Source organism: Perca fluviatilis, chromosome 11 (assembly GCF_010015445.1).
Source record: "Perca fluviatilis chromosome 11, GENO_Pfluv_1.0, whole genome shotgun sequence".
Classification (NCBI taxonomy): Eukaryota; Metazoa; Chordata; class Actinopteri; order Perciformes; family Percidae; genus Perca; species Perca fluviatilis.
The window spans coordinates 30,213,965-30,228,994 of record NC_053122.1 but is presented as its reverse complement, the minus strand read 5'-3'; the positions used below and the strand labels follow the sequence as shown (position 1 = coordinate 30,228,994).

General features: G+C 40.3%; 1 protein-coding gene across 1 annotated transcript in view; it reads right to left on the bottom strand.

Annotated features, from left to right (window-relative positions):
* Nucleotides 1–10,272: 10,272 nt before the first annotated feature.
* LOC120568730 (2-lysophosphatidate phosphatase PLPPR4-like) overlaps nucleotides 10,273–15,030 on the bottom strand; it is a 117,089-nt gene continuing 112,331 nt past the window's right edge. Inside the window, exon 11 of the mRNA XM_039816413.1 lies at nucleotides 10,273–12,574. Coding sequence (XP_039672347.1) covers nucleotides 11,523–12,574 — 1,052 coding nt within the window. The 3' untranslated portion in view covers nucleotides 10,273–11,522. The remainder of the gene's footprint in view (nucleotides 12,575–15,030) is intronic.

The following is a 15,030-nucleotide window of genomic DNA, read 5'->3' as shown; positions in this document are numbered from 1 at the left end:
CGGTCATGTGACGACCGGTCACACGTTACAAGTTTTACATTTAAATTTAGCCAAGAAAAGGTGATTGTGAGCCGGGTCCAGAGCACAGTGAGCTGTCGGCCCTTTCAGAGGTTGTTACAGTTGAGTTTGGCTGACAAAAAATGAGCATCATGCATACAAATACAACAGTTAAGTTTAGGCACCAAAATGACTAGGAAGATTAGAGAAAAAATGGTGATTTGCAGAACTCCCAGGACACGAACACACGTTTCCTGGGTCTTATTTTGTCAACAGGACACAAACTCTACTCCCCCGCTTGTTTTATGACCTCTCTTAAACAGCAGTACCTTAATGTGGCGCTGACAGTAATAAATACGTGGCATTCATACGAATTACAGTGCCTTGCTTTTTGTAGCGATATGTACGAATGGTTCATGAGAAATGAAATGAAATATTTACAAACTGAGACAGAAAGATTTGATATCAAACTTTTATTTTGTTACAGAGACACCACTGGAAAACAGAAACGTAAGGATGTCTGTCATCATCAGTACACTGTCACTGTTGTACATGTTCACAGAGTCATTTCAAATGTAACAGTTCAGCCATCCACACTGCAGGTAGCCCTCAACATAGTCCTGCTAGCCCAAATTTGACGGCACACTCAAATAATCCTAGTCCCAATGCTCCATCCAACAGTGTGTGGAGGAGGAAAAAGAAAAAAAAGCGGATTGTGGCTTCATGTGAAGCGTTGTCCCAGAATGCTGTTCAGTAGCTATCTTTACATACACACTTTGAATACAGACTTGCATCCCAGTTTAGGTCTGGATTTAGTGTCTTGTTAAAGCACAGAGTGCTAATATGAATTAACAAAGGCGATAACATAAAGAAACAACACTAAAATTAAGAAAAACAATGTTGTTTTTTTAGTGCTGGCTAGCTAATGCACACTGTGAAGACAAATCACTGGTTTTGGTTGGCAATTGTGCCTGTAAAAACACCCCAAAATAGATTATTTGGGGGGCATGGTGGCACCCTGAAAGCTTCTCAGAGTTACTCAGTGTGTGTATGTAAGCCAGCCAACAATGCAACACATGACTGTACAGCTGAATCAAATATACAGGTGTGTCATCAGCATACAACGAAACATAGCCACTGAGAGTCACCACACACAGACTGAATACCATTAATACTCATTGGATATAAGGTGTGACGTCATCTCTGTCTCAATCGAATGACTACTCCTCTCTGCTTTTTGCCCTTAAGCTTTTTATTTATCTCTCATTTACCACTCATGTATACTCCACAGAGTGTGTTCTGTCAGGCTGCACAGTCCGCTGACAGCTGAAGAGAACACTAACATTCACACAAATGGTGGTAACCATGGATACATGTCTGGGTCCTGCAGCAAGCAAAGCAGATCTAAGCTATAACTGCAGTCAATGTGTCCTACAGCTATCATTAGAATGTGTGTGTGTGAGTGTGTCTGTGTGTGTGTGTGTGCAGTGTTTCCCATACATAGGTTTTAATTGGGCGCACCGCCAAAGGTCAATTAAGACCCACCCAGGTAGATAACATCCGAATTACATTGTTTTCGCAATCAACAATGTATTTTTTACAGCACACACAGACAGCGGCCTCCAGCCCCTTCCCCTTGTGAAGTTGCGCTCCGTGTTCATGACAGCCCCAACGCTTCACTTCAGGCTCAGAGGCTATAGTTAGTAGTAACTTGCTGCTGGTGGTCTTGCCGTGGGATTAACTGTATTAACAAACCATAGAAATGCCGTGGCCACACTGCTGTGAAAGCTCCCTGAACGTCATTTATCAGAGTTCGGTTGTTACCCCTCTCCGTGTCTCCTCCACTCCATATCTTTATAATGGAGCTAACCGGAGCTAACCGCTAATAGAGCCAATCGTTGCTAACTGAGCCTTCAGTTCCCGTTTTCCGTGCCTGAATCCATTAACTGTATTTATGGACTCAATCCGGAATAAAAGCTGAGATTTTACTACAACTCAGAGTTGTTTGAATGACAGAAATCTTCAGAAGAAATCTTAATTTCTTAACATGACAGCAGCTGTTTTACAACCACTTTCAATTAACACGTTAGAAGCGTTGTAGTGTACTAAACACACGTGAGGCCCGGGCTCAGTCCATTGAAACCTAGAAATGGAGTTAAAAATGTAATTACAGACTTTCTAGCAAGTCTATGCTAAACATTAGCATTTTCCATCAAGCTTACAACCCAAACTGGATATATACTGATGAGTATAAAGATACAAATGTCTATGTACAGCGATAGAAACAGCAAACCTTCCTGTTGATCGTTATAAACAGCTAGTAGATCATGTCGACTGATTATAAATCGGATAGAAAAAAACACCAAGACCTACACCAAGAATTCAATAAGAATCAGTTTTGTATCATATTCTGTAACCACTCATTGTGGATCCTATTAGATCTACATGACATAATATATAATAGCATTGCAGTAACATGGTAACAGTCCTGTTGGACAGTTTTCTACGACAGTCCACTGTCTTCATCACGTGAAGAAAAAGTGCAACATTGTAAGAAATTCTTTCGAAAAGAACAGTTGAACAAGAGCGTAACTACAAATGCTCATGTTTTCATTGCTCTTGTGGTGTCCAGAGGTTTGTAGTCAGTCTCAGATGTTGAACTCCAAACAGACCAGGCTAGCAAGTTCCCTCTGCTTCCAGTCTTTATGCTAAGCTAGGCTAACCAACACTTCCTTCTTCACTAACTGTAAGTATTCCAACCATGCACTCATGGGAGTGCAGATGGTTGCCATGGCAATTAGCAACACATTTGACAAGCAGATATAAAAAAAATCTTTTTCACATACCCTAATCAAAAATATCTGTATATCATATCAATAGAGATTCAATAAAGTAAAAGACAAAATAACTGATTATTATAAATATGACATAATTATTAAGTAGTTATCTGTTATCACATTCATCTGATTCTGATTTTCATAACAAACTGGTATATATGTGGTGTAAACAGGAAGCCATTCATTGTGTAACAATAGGTAGTATGTGAAGGCTAGCTATGTATGCTAGCATAACAAACAGCAGGGACTCAAGCTAATAAACACTAACTCACATTGGAACTAGTGTATTCCCAACTTAAGACTCACTTCAACAACAGCTAGTTCAACCTAATTTTATACACATATTATATGATGATTTCATATAATAGTATGAAGGATTAATATAAATATGATAGTTAAGGCTCCAGTTTGGCTGGAGTGTTCCAGGGTTTACCAGCTGAAGGAATCATGCAGCTAGCTAACACATTGTGCGAAGGCTTCACAGATGATCGGGCGCAGGGACATTCTTCCAGTAATGTGCTCACATTGAGATCACCGTGACATTGTAATCACTCTACTTCACTTGACACACAGATTGCTTGGACACTGAGATTATAAGGTACCTCCTCCTACTCTAACCTTAAGCACAGATGCAGGCCGCCAGGGAGCATGGTTCTCAATTTACCAATGCAAAAACTTCAATGACGTAGCAATGTCACTTCTTAATTGGAAAAATACTAAATCAGAATACTAAAAATCAGAATTAGTTATGCACATAAATTTTTTTTAAGGTTATTCTGCCAATACTTTGACTATTGATTGTACGCCTTACCAATCCAAAGGTTTCCCTTCAGTATCCAAAATCAACTTCTCTTTTCCACCACACCATATCTAACAAGGCTCTTTGTTGCTCTTGCTAAAAGCACATACAACTAAACTCAAATGTACAATTTTTAAACTAAGATATTCACTTTAAAATATTTGTAGTGATTTGTAAATATTGGATAACATGTTATAACACATTCCACAACATTATCATCATCATATCAAAATATACTTATCTTTCTCTAACACTATACAAAGGGATAACACATTAATGTATGTGATTTCTTTTTACAAGGACTGTCTGACTGTATCACAGTATTCATGTTACACACCCTGTCTCACTGAACATCCTCATATGAGCATGCTGGAAACCAAAAGGCCTCATTCACAAAATGTGGATGCGCACATTGAATGAGAGTATTCATTACATTCCTCTGGATGGTGTTACATTAATAGCACACCTGTATCCTTCTATGGTTGTTTTAAGAAAATATTGGCTAAAGGTTCAGGCAGGTAAAGCAGCTTTGGTTAGGGGGTGGGTTATGTGTAGACAATTAAAAATGTTAAATAAAGTCTTTCTGTATATAAAAACTTGACTAAAAATTCTGATGAATCCAGGCAGTTCATGTTCAAGTGTCCATGGCACTTCACCTGGTTACCTCAGTATTGCTGTGCTTCTTCTGCATTTGCTGCAGTTAGGGGCTAAAACAATTTGAGGGAAATATTGAATAGAAATTTAAATTGCAGGCATAATCATGAAATCCTCTCGTTTCTTCATGGACATAACTAGATAATGTGATGCAGTGTGTTGAAGTGCTCCAAGGTCTTCTAGACTAGATGACTTGCACCATCTCACAGCATTTAAAGGTGCCCTGCCACACGTATTTCATTACTTTGTGGTAATGTCTGAAGTTCTACCATGGACTCTAACATTTTTTGTGGATAAAATGCCTTGATTACCTTGTTTCAAGCCATTCTTACGTGGTATAGAAAGCCTAGAGGAAGACTCAGCTCGATTTCTGCCAGTTCTCATTAATATTCAACAAGCTAAGCTGTTTGAGTCTGATTGGCTAACAGCTAGCCAATGAGAGCCTGGCTGTCGGAATCCTTTACTCAGCCCAACCGGGCGAGCTAATTAATAGTAATGAGCTCAGGCAATATTATGTCAGACTGACCAGCTTTTGTAATTGGCCTGATTTCTCCGCTTATTTCTTTTCAGTGGCTAGAGCTGACAAAGGAGTTAGCAGTTCATTTTCCCATTCACAACATAACACAAACACATATGGACCTAACATATTTCAAAAAATGCAAGTAAAAACAGGTTTGTATGGCAGGGCACCTTTAAGGTTAGATGTGAGATGAATCATCTCACATCTAACGTTAAAGGCTGTCATAATATGTAAAGACTGGGGATCTTGCAGGGTCACACAATGCGATTTGGAGCCAAAATACATTTCTGATCTGCTGCGACACCACCCAGACCTCATAGAACGTCTGGGACACGTCTGCGTTCTGTCCACAGGGGGAAGCAGAGTTCAGTTTTTATGCACCACATATCTGGAACAAAGTCCCAGAAAACTGCAGGATTGCGGGTGGATTACGTGTATAGAGTAACGGCTTATACATTGTCCCATACTAGCAGCATAAAATCTCATATTTTATCTGCTTTTATATTTTTTATTGTTTTTAACTGCTCTTTAATGTTTTATGTAAAGCACTTTGAATTGCCTTGTTGTTGAAATGTGCTTATACAAATAAAGCTGCCTTGTCTTGCCTTGCAAGACTACAACTAGATTTGTTATCTAACTTATGCCGATTTTCTGTTCTGCCGTGCATGCAGATAAATGTCTCCAGTACCCGGAGGTTCACGTTTATCCGCCGGTAAAACTCCCGTTTGATGACTCACTTCAGAAAGGTTAAAAATCAGCAACTTTCCCTTTTTAGCGTTTACAGGTCTGGGCTTGGTGACAACATATCCAAGTATAAGTTATATGATGTGTTTTAAAGTTTAACAGGAGGATTCCTACTTAACTACTGTTCACTATCCACCATTTAAACTTCCACTTACACCCACTAACAAGCTAACTGCTAGCTGCCTGAATCCCATTGTACTTCTACTACATTAATTCAAAGTTGTTATTATAGCTGACAAAAGTGACTGTTACTCAGTTTATTTCTCTTCACTGAACTTATTGTTATGGACTAATGAATCATTCACGTCTTGCTGCAGTCTTGGCTAACGTTCGTGGTCCTGTGGTTATTGCCTTTCGCCGCATGCTGTATACATTAACCTACACAGACAAACCACAACGGCTGGTCCTTGAATAAGTGACTGTGCTGCTCTTTGCGCTATATCAAAGTATTGTCCCCATCACTCAATACAGAGCTGTTAAAGGTCCCATGGCATGAAAATTTCACTTTATTTTTTTAACACTAATATGAGTTCCCCCAGCCTGCCTATGGTCCCCCAGTGGCTAGAAATGGTGATAGGTGTAAACCGAGCCCTGGGTATCCTGCTCTGCCTTTGAGAAAATTAAAGCTCAGATGGGCCGATCTGGAATCTTAGATGATCTAAAATGGGAAAGGTTACCTCCCCTTTCTCTGCTTTACCCGCCCATGAAAAAGAGAGAGACATCATGGCTTGCAAACGAGCGAAGCATGGCAGTTGGTTAAGGCCACACTCCCACCCTCCACCTTGCCCCCCACTCTCTCCTCCTCAAAAGCATTTAAAGCTAAAGACACAGAAATGGCACATCCTAGGAAAGCTCATTGTGGGACTGGCTCTAGTGGCTGTAATTCTGCACCAAGACTGAATTTCGCGAAAGAGACTTCAGATACAGTATTAGGGGACCACTAAGGCCTATATAAAAGCATCCAAAAAGCAGCATGTCATAGGACCTTTAACAGCTTTCTTTACAAACTGTCTGGGTCCAGATTCACTCAGACTATAAAAGGTCATTTGACATGACTTTACTGTGCAACAAACCCTAACCCTTCAACCAAAATGGTTCTGATTTGTTGGCAAACTGGTCTTCTTTTTTTCAAAGATTGAATTTCTATTTGTATATAAATTGGCAAAACAAGGCAACATCTGTTTCATGAAATTTTTATAAAGCTGCTTTGTGAAACCAGTACGTATGACCGTGCTTACAAGTAATATGATGTGGCTCAACAACTTTTAGGGCACTCCAAATGTTGACACAATCTACTGCCTGTTCTCTCCAAACCTCCAGCTAAAATGAACAATGATATTAATAAAACCCAAAAACATAAAACTAGATCACTGATGACCACGAGAGGTACAAAAACCTGTTCGAATTCTTTTCATCAAACATAGTCAGTTTCTTGCTGACTCTACATCTGATTTAACTGTCCATTATTTATTGTTAGGTAGAAAAGAAATGAACACACGCACACATGTAAAGGAGTTGAGTAGCAACTGTCACATTCAACCATATAAACTTGACATACCAGCTGGTTTAACTAGAATACTCGCTACAATACATGTTGAAATATTAGAATATAAGTCCTCTCCACTCAGCTATTGCGTATTCCATTAAAAACATATGAATAGCTCTTCACAACGCCATCAGCAGCAACATCATAACCAAAATCTTCACCATGGCCTTGCACCTATACAATAATCAAAGGGACAGCGGACCACAAGTGGGAGTTTACAGAGATATAAAAATATGTACATAGCTATAAATATCCATCTGTTGACACGGTCATCACACTGCAGTAATTGTGCTTTCTTAAACTTGACGGGATCCAAACTTGAGGATCTTTATGTTCAAAATACTGACTGAATCTCTATGCGACTAGCCCACAGCCACAGTAATCTTTTGATGGCACTTAAGTTAAACAAAGAATGTAAATGATGAGTAATGTCCAAACGCTGTGTGTTGTTTCTGGTAGTCAGTAAACAGTCAAATAAACATTTAGTATTAACAATGTTTGCTTTTCCTCCAACATTCATTGAGTATAAATGTTTATAATATTTTCTACATCAATTGTTTTGTATGTCTGAAGGTGCTAATAAAAGAAAAATTGATCACAAAAAAATAAATGAATAAATCACATCATGAATTCAACAACGCATGCAAATACCAAAGCAAAGTCAGTCAGGAATATTACATTATAACTGGGAAATAGGGCCAAATAGTATAATAATAAAGTTATTTCACAAAGTGTTAACATTTGCAGTAAGTTGTGGTTTTACTAGAAAGTCACAATACTTTGAAAATAACGTTTAGATAAACAGTTTAGAGAAACTCAGCAAAACTCAGGGTTGTTGAGGATCTAAAGTTGTAGCTTTCAGAAATCTGCACCGTTTTATCATAGATGTTAGAGAGCAAGGCTAAAACAAGCAAACAGACATTTTGTTGTTCTGGAAATGTTACAAAATGTATATTACGACGGCCATACGTTTTCCAGTCTCAAATCTAACAGTTGTGGGTTCAAACAGTTGCAATTTGGTTAGGTTTAGGCACAAAAACATCCTAGTTAAGTTTAGAAAAATATAGTGGTTTGGGTTAAAATCAGATGTTACTACCCTTACGGATACGCACGTGAGGCAGAAACTTACTTAGTTCCGGTCTTTATACAAACTCGCCGTTTACTTTTATTTTCAAATGGGACACAAGTCCTGTGTTTGTTTGATCCATCCACGACCCTTACGCGTTCTTATTATTCCTGCTTGGCTCCCGTGATACTGACTACGGCCACTAGAGGACAGGGGCGCCACCTTAAAATAAAACGTAAGCATACTGTAATAAAATTGTACAAATGACTTATGAAGTCGTTTTTGAGGGAAGACAGTCTCTTTTGTTGTTATGGTATGACATTTTACCATAAAATTAAGACATTATATAGTATACTTGTAGTATTATATCTTTTTATTGTAAAATTACAATTTATTTTATTAAATTAGGATTTTTTTCCTTAACTTACGATATTTTATAATATTGTATTGGTAATTCTTGTCAAATGAAAGTTTTTCATGCAACATTACAACTTTTTCCTCAAAATTACAGATTGCAAAAATCAGGGGCAACTGGACTTGGTTAAAGCTGCTCAAAGATTCAGAGCCGAAGAAGTCTCTCGAATGAGAGACGAAACGTCTTCGACCAGCTTTAAGCAATTCTTGTCATATTGCACTTTCTAGTAAAATTACACTTTATTTTATTTTAATATTATGCCTTTTGTTTTCTGAAAATGACAAACATTCTTTGTGTATTTTATACCTTTGTTCTAAAATGACAACCATATTCATTTATTGTAATTTCTTGTTAAATTACATTTTGTTATTGTAATTTTTTTTGTATAGTTTTTTGTAAAATCACATCTATTTACATAAGAGAAAATGAACTTTTGGTAACTTGAAGGTATCTACATAAAAGTGACATGACAGTGTCATGAACACATGACACTGTCATGACACAGTCATGACACATGAACCCTAACCCTAACCATAACTTGTCATGACAAAAACCGAATGACACTTACTAAAAGAAGCGTTATGTCATAAACGTTTATGACTTGTTTATGACAAGTGACAGTGTCATGTCTCTCTTATGTAGATACCTTCAAGTAAAGTGTAACTGAACTTTTTTCTCATAAACTTGCAAGCTTTTTCTCAAAATATGCTAGAAATATTTCTTTTAATAATTTATAGAATTTATTTAATAAATAACTTATTTTTTCCCCAACAGTTGCCCTAAAACTCAATAGTAATTACACACATTCTTTAAAGTGATGGTTCGGGGTAATTCACCCTAGGGTCCTTTGCACCATGACCTCGAGCCAAACACCCCCCCAGAAGCTTTTTTCACCTGGGTCAAACATTGGGAGAGTTAGCTAGAGTAGCGTTATCAGCTTAATAGCTTAGCGCAGGGGCTAATGGACCCACGTTTGTATCTCGTAAGTTACCCCACTAATAATGCCCGAAATGATACCAAACGTCTACAAGTAGTACAAATAGGTTATGCTCTCATAAAACGATGGATTGGAAAGTTTGTAAGTAAACCAGAAGTTTATGTAAATAACACTTGCCTGCTGGCTTCTGCTCTCTGCTGATGTTGTTGCTGCTTTAAGACGAGTGCTTAGGGCCGTCTACAAATTACAACACCGAAAAGAGATGCAACAAAAATATTTTTTAATTTAACTTTTTTTTTAAAGTAAGCGCTGTAGTATAACTAGCAGGAGACAAGTAATAATTGAGGTAAGTTTGGAGACATTACCTTATTTAATCATTGAATTAATAAATATTTTTGTTGTATCTCTTTTCGGTGTAGTAATTTGTAGACGGCCCTAAGCACTCGTCTAACTGCAGGTAGCAGCAGCAGCAACAGAGAGCTGAAGAGAGCAGGCAAGTGTTCATAAACTTCTGGTGTACTTACAAAATTTCCAATCCATTGTTTTATGAGAGCATAACCAATTTGTACTACTTGTAGACGTTTGGTATCATTTTGGGCATTATTAGTGGGGTAACTTACAAGATACAAACGTGGGTCCATTAGCCCCTGCGCTAAGCTATTCAGCTGATAACGCTACTCTAGCTAACTCTCCCAATGTTCGACCCAGGTGAAAAAAGCTTCTGGGGGGATGTTTGGCTCGAGGTCATGGTGCAAAGGACCCTAGGGTGAATTACTCCAAACCATCACTTTAATACTGGGAGACATGATAAGCTGATAAAATAAACCAAACAAAGAAAAGAAAAAACTTGACTTCCTTCAGTCTTTGGACTTGTGTATGGTCTAAGTTTGTTCAGATGGCTCAAATGCTGTATGTGCCAGTGTACAGTACAGCAACTACACAGTCAGAATCATATTCATATACTGCACATAATTAAAACACAACAGGTAAAAAATAGAGCACTATATTTAAACACAAAGTCCCATGATATTGTTCTTATCCAACACAAACACAATACCACCATGACCTAAGAGATACTGTTATTGCCCAGTGTGTAGCCCAGACGCAATAAAGACTGTGGGTTTAATTTCCACTGTGGCCACTCACATTCCTATATACAAACACAGCACAGTTATGGACTTTGAATGCAAACGTCCATCTAATGGCATGTGGTTACATAGTTAAGTTATATATATATTGATATTGTTACCTGTGTTTGACAGAAGCATTAGAGCTGACAATATACTGTATGTATACATGTTGTGGAAAGATTGTTATCCCATGGACAGCTGATCTAGCAGTCAGAGGATAGGGGGGCAGAGTCATTAGGCTGAATCCAGCCTTGCTGGCAGGGAGGTATGGGACAAAGCAAGGAGGATGGAGTCGCTCCTTCTGAGTGAGTCAAATGGTCAGCAGTTTATTAAGCTCATTATCCTTGTGCCTATGAAGCAAATTCACTCAAGCATTACATTTACGAAAAACTGTGTATCCAGAAAAAACACAAGGAAAAATGTTGAATCAAACTCACTACTCTAAACGTGGGCCCTCACTATAGTAATTTCTTATTGGCCAGTTGGAGCTTGTAGGCATGGCTAATTGTGTTAATACTCTCTATAGCTTTTGACCGAAAAAGGATTGTGAACCTCTTGCTAATTGTTTTAAAAAAAGCTTACAGTATGTCTCCTAGTAAGACATAACATTTATTTAGTTGGATACTAAACCAGCTGGGTTGTTGGGGGGAGGAGGGGAGGGGGACATAATTGGCTATATATTGTGCCCTAATTGGACAGGTAAAAGGTTGTGGATGGGACTAGCACTTTTTTGTGGACAGATTTAACCAAATTTCCTTTAATATTTGGTCCGAACTGAAGTTCGGAATGGCCCATGCAGCATCTCCATTGACATTTTGTCCTGGTCAAGTAGGACATTTAATCACAGGTATAGATGGATTATTTTACACTGAGCATGTCATTCTTTATAGGCCAACCCCAGAGTAGGAGGCGGAGTGTGAGTCAGGATGGGGCGGGGTAAGGTAGGGGGAGGCGTTGGGCTAGGACGAACAAACATCCCCTGCATCTGCCTGCTTGGATGGTTAAGGTGGATGGGGTTTTCTTGAAAACTTCGAAGGTTTTCGTGGAAACGGTTGCTGCTTTCGTTGTCGAGGCGGTTACTGTCATCACAGAGGCGGTGGTTGTTGTGGAGATCTGGGGTGGGCCCTCGATCTGGGACATGGCCGATGTGGGAGCCACTCTTCCTCCTCAGGGTGGACTCACGGCTGGACGAGGTAACCGACTGGCAGTCTGAGCCACCGTCGCTGCTGGCAGCCGTCCCCTCCACCGGGGTGACCCTGATGGTGGTGATGGCCTGCGGGTGGGGGTGGAAGGGAGGAGCAAAGGTGACAGTGGGGGTGAATGGCATGTGTGGGTTGGTAGAGTTGGGGTTGAAGTTTGCAGAGTTGGGGTTGAAGTTGGCAGAGTTGGGGTTGAAGTTGGCAGAGTTGGGGTTGAAGTTGGTAGAGTTGGGGTTAAAGTTGGCAGAGTTGGGGTTGAAATTGGCAGAGTTGGGGTTGAAGTTAAAGTGAATGTTATTATAGTTGGGATTGTTGGGGTTAAAATTGGGGTGCTGGAAGTTGTTGGGGTTATTGGGATGTAAAGGATGTAAAGGGTGTACAACATGTGGATGGTTTGTGTATACCCCTCCTCCCACGCCCCCTCCGTCTCCTCCTCCCCCTCCGTCTCCTCCTCCATCTCCTCCCGCTTCACTCTCACTTTCAGTTCCTGCCACGCTCCTCCGCCCATCCACTGACCCTCCATCCCTCAGTGAATCACAGCTGTCAGTGTGTCTGTTCAGATCGTTGAGGGTGAAAGCTGACTGCCGGAGCGAGGCTCGTTGTTCTGGTGGTTTCCATCGCCAGGAGCCACTTCCGTCGGTGCTTGGAGGTTTCACCACAGGTTTGTTTGATCTGGACTCTGGGTGGGCTTCAACACGGACTATGCTGCCACTTCTTTCCAAACCTCCTCCTACAGAACAAGACAAATGATCAATAACTCAAAAAATATCTTCTACAATAATAATCTTCTACAATAATAATCATCTTGAATGTTTATATCAATACAGTACATCTAAAGGCACAGCACTCATAGTTCTGTGATAGCCACTAAGCAGAGTCCAGAATCTGATACATTAGGTCGCACTCCTTGCCAATTACTGTCCAGACCGTATTTAGTCTAATGCTGGGAATAAAGTATAGAACTAAGCTAGCTTCTTTTCCCAGCAAGCCTAAGTAAATACTCCTAACTGTATGTGTGAAGGCACAGATGTGAAATCATAGGAATAGAATGAGTAAGAGTAACAGACATTACCATTCAAATCAACATAGCAGGATGGTCAGAGCGGCTGCCATTTTTATTTGTAATGTTGCCATTGCAAAGAACTGTAACTATTGTCCATATACACCACCTTGCGGCATGTCCCGGACACACTGAGATGAGGCTTTGCAAAAGACGATTTCCCTGAATGCTTAACTGTTTCCTCCAAGTTTAGGAGTGGCAACATTCTATATTTTAAGAAAGAGAAATCCCATGATAACACAAAAATATACTATGGTCAGTGTGTCTCTCAAATACTTTTTGATTTCCTGTCCTTAATGAAAGCAAATGTCACCCAGTGCAGCAGTGTGTCTCATTTATGTGTTTTAGTAGTTTTTGGACAACAATGAAGCTCTATGGTAGCCTGACAAGCCAGACCCACATCAAGGTGTTTGGTCTGGGAACTCACCATTGACGGAGCTCAATCTGAGGGGTGGGATAAACTGCTGTCTTTCAAATTCCCTCTGCACGCAATAGGATAGCGCTACAACCAGGCCGAGCAACGAACAAGGTAGCGAAGCTAGTTGATAGACTAAACTTTTGCCGTATCTGGTCGGCAAAACTCCGAACACATCTTCCTTTTTTAAGAATGATTTCAGTGCCGTTCTTTGTTCTTTTCTCAAAGAAAAGCTTAACTCCAAGTCTTCCAGAAGACCGCTGTTCCCAGCAGCAGCAGCAGCAGCCATAAGCCCGCCCACCGACTCTATACATGATATGATTGGCCTGACTACAATTTGGTTTTTCCAGCTTGCAAGCCAACGAAGAGTGCCTAAACCCCCCTGACTGCAAATTAAATTTGCTGCTGCTAGGGTGCATCTAGATTTCTAGGCTAGCTCTATGGCACAGAGGAAGAAAATATATCAGGCTTTGATACAGACACAATACTTGTTAGTGTCAACATTGAAGAAAAACTGTTTTGGACCCAGACAAAGAATGAATGTATGAGGAAGCAGCCAATCATGTTGGTGATTTAATAATAAAACAGCTTACAACAGAAAGGCAGTAAGACAATACGTAGCAGTAAAATATAAAAAAATATAAACCGGGAAAATTAAAAACTTGAAAAAAATAAAACCACTAGGAAGAAAATGCCTGGGACAGTACTCACTGGGAGAGATGACGAACTGACAGCAGTTGAAACAAATCAGGGCTCGGCAGACCTTACAAATGAGGTATAACAGCGGCGGAGCAGGAATCCCAAGCGGATGGTCTCGGGGTAGGGCAGGGCAGAGCTGATGGCTTCAAGCAGATAACCTGAGGGCAGGGCAGATAGGCTGAGCACCTCTGGAGGCTGATTTTTAAATCAGTCTACTGAGACCTTTAAGGTCAGAGCATCATGAGGCAGTCCCAGCTGTACACGTTAACACTGGATTAAACTTGTATGCCACAGAGGTGGGACACCACTAGAAGACGACCACAAAAAAAGAAACCCCTTTCGAGGTCAGCCCCGGGACCCATGATCAGGAACTGTAGCCCGTGGAACCAGGGAATCAGGAGAAAGAAACTGATGACGGCTGCAGCTCAAGAACTGGTAATTGCCGCGGCTCAGGAACGTGCGGCAGCAGCTGCTTAGGAGGAACTTGGAAGTGTTGCATCTTTATAGGAACTTGGGAGAGTTACCGCTCAACAGGAATAGGTGTCGGCTGAACCGGCAACTGGGAACTAGTAGCAGGTATCTGCTTAATCGCAGATTCTGGCTTGGTTCAGGGTCTGGTTGGATGTCAATCATACATCTGGGCACAGGTGTATTCAAAACCATTAAAGTAGGCTGCATTCCACTTAGGAGAGGCCCTGGTATTGTGCATGCTGACTCACTGAAATAGCTTACTGGGACACTTGATGGAATTGAGCCATCGTTAAGGTTATCAATTTCAGCTTTGCTTTTCCTACTATGACAAGTCAAAATATCTGCTGTGAAAAAGGTCCATTGGGTTCCCAGGAATGATTTAGTGGCAGAAGCAGGCTCAGGACAGGCTGGCTGCAGACTCACATAGCCAAGCTTTAAAGATAGTGGCTGTAGGCTGGCTAAGAGTAGGCCAGGGTGCAGGCTTGGAGGCTGGTGGACAGTCAAAAGGATGACAGCAAGGTGAGGAATAAAGAGACTCACC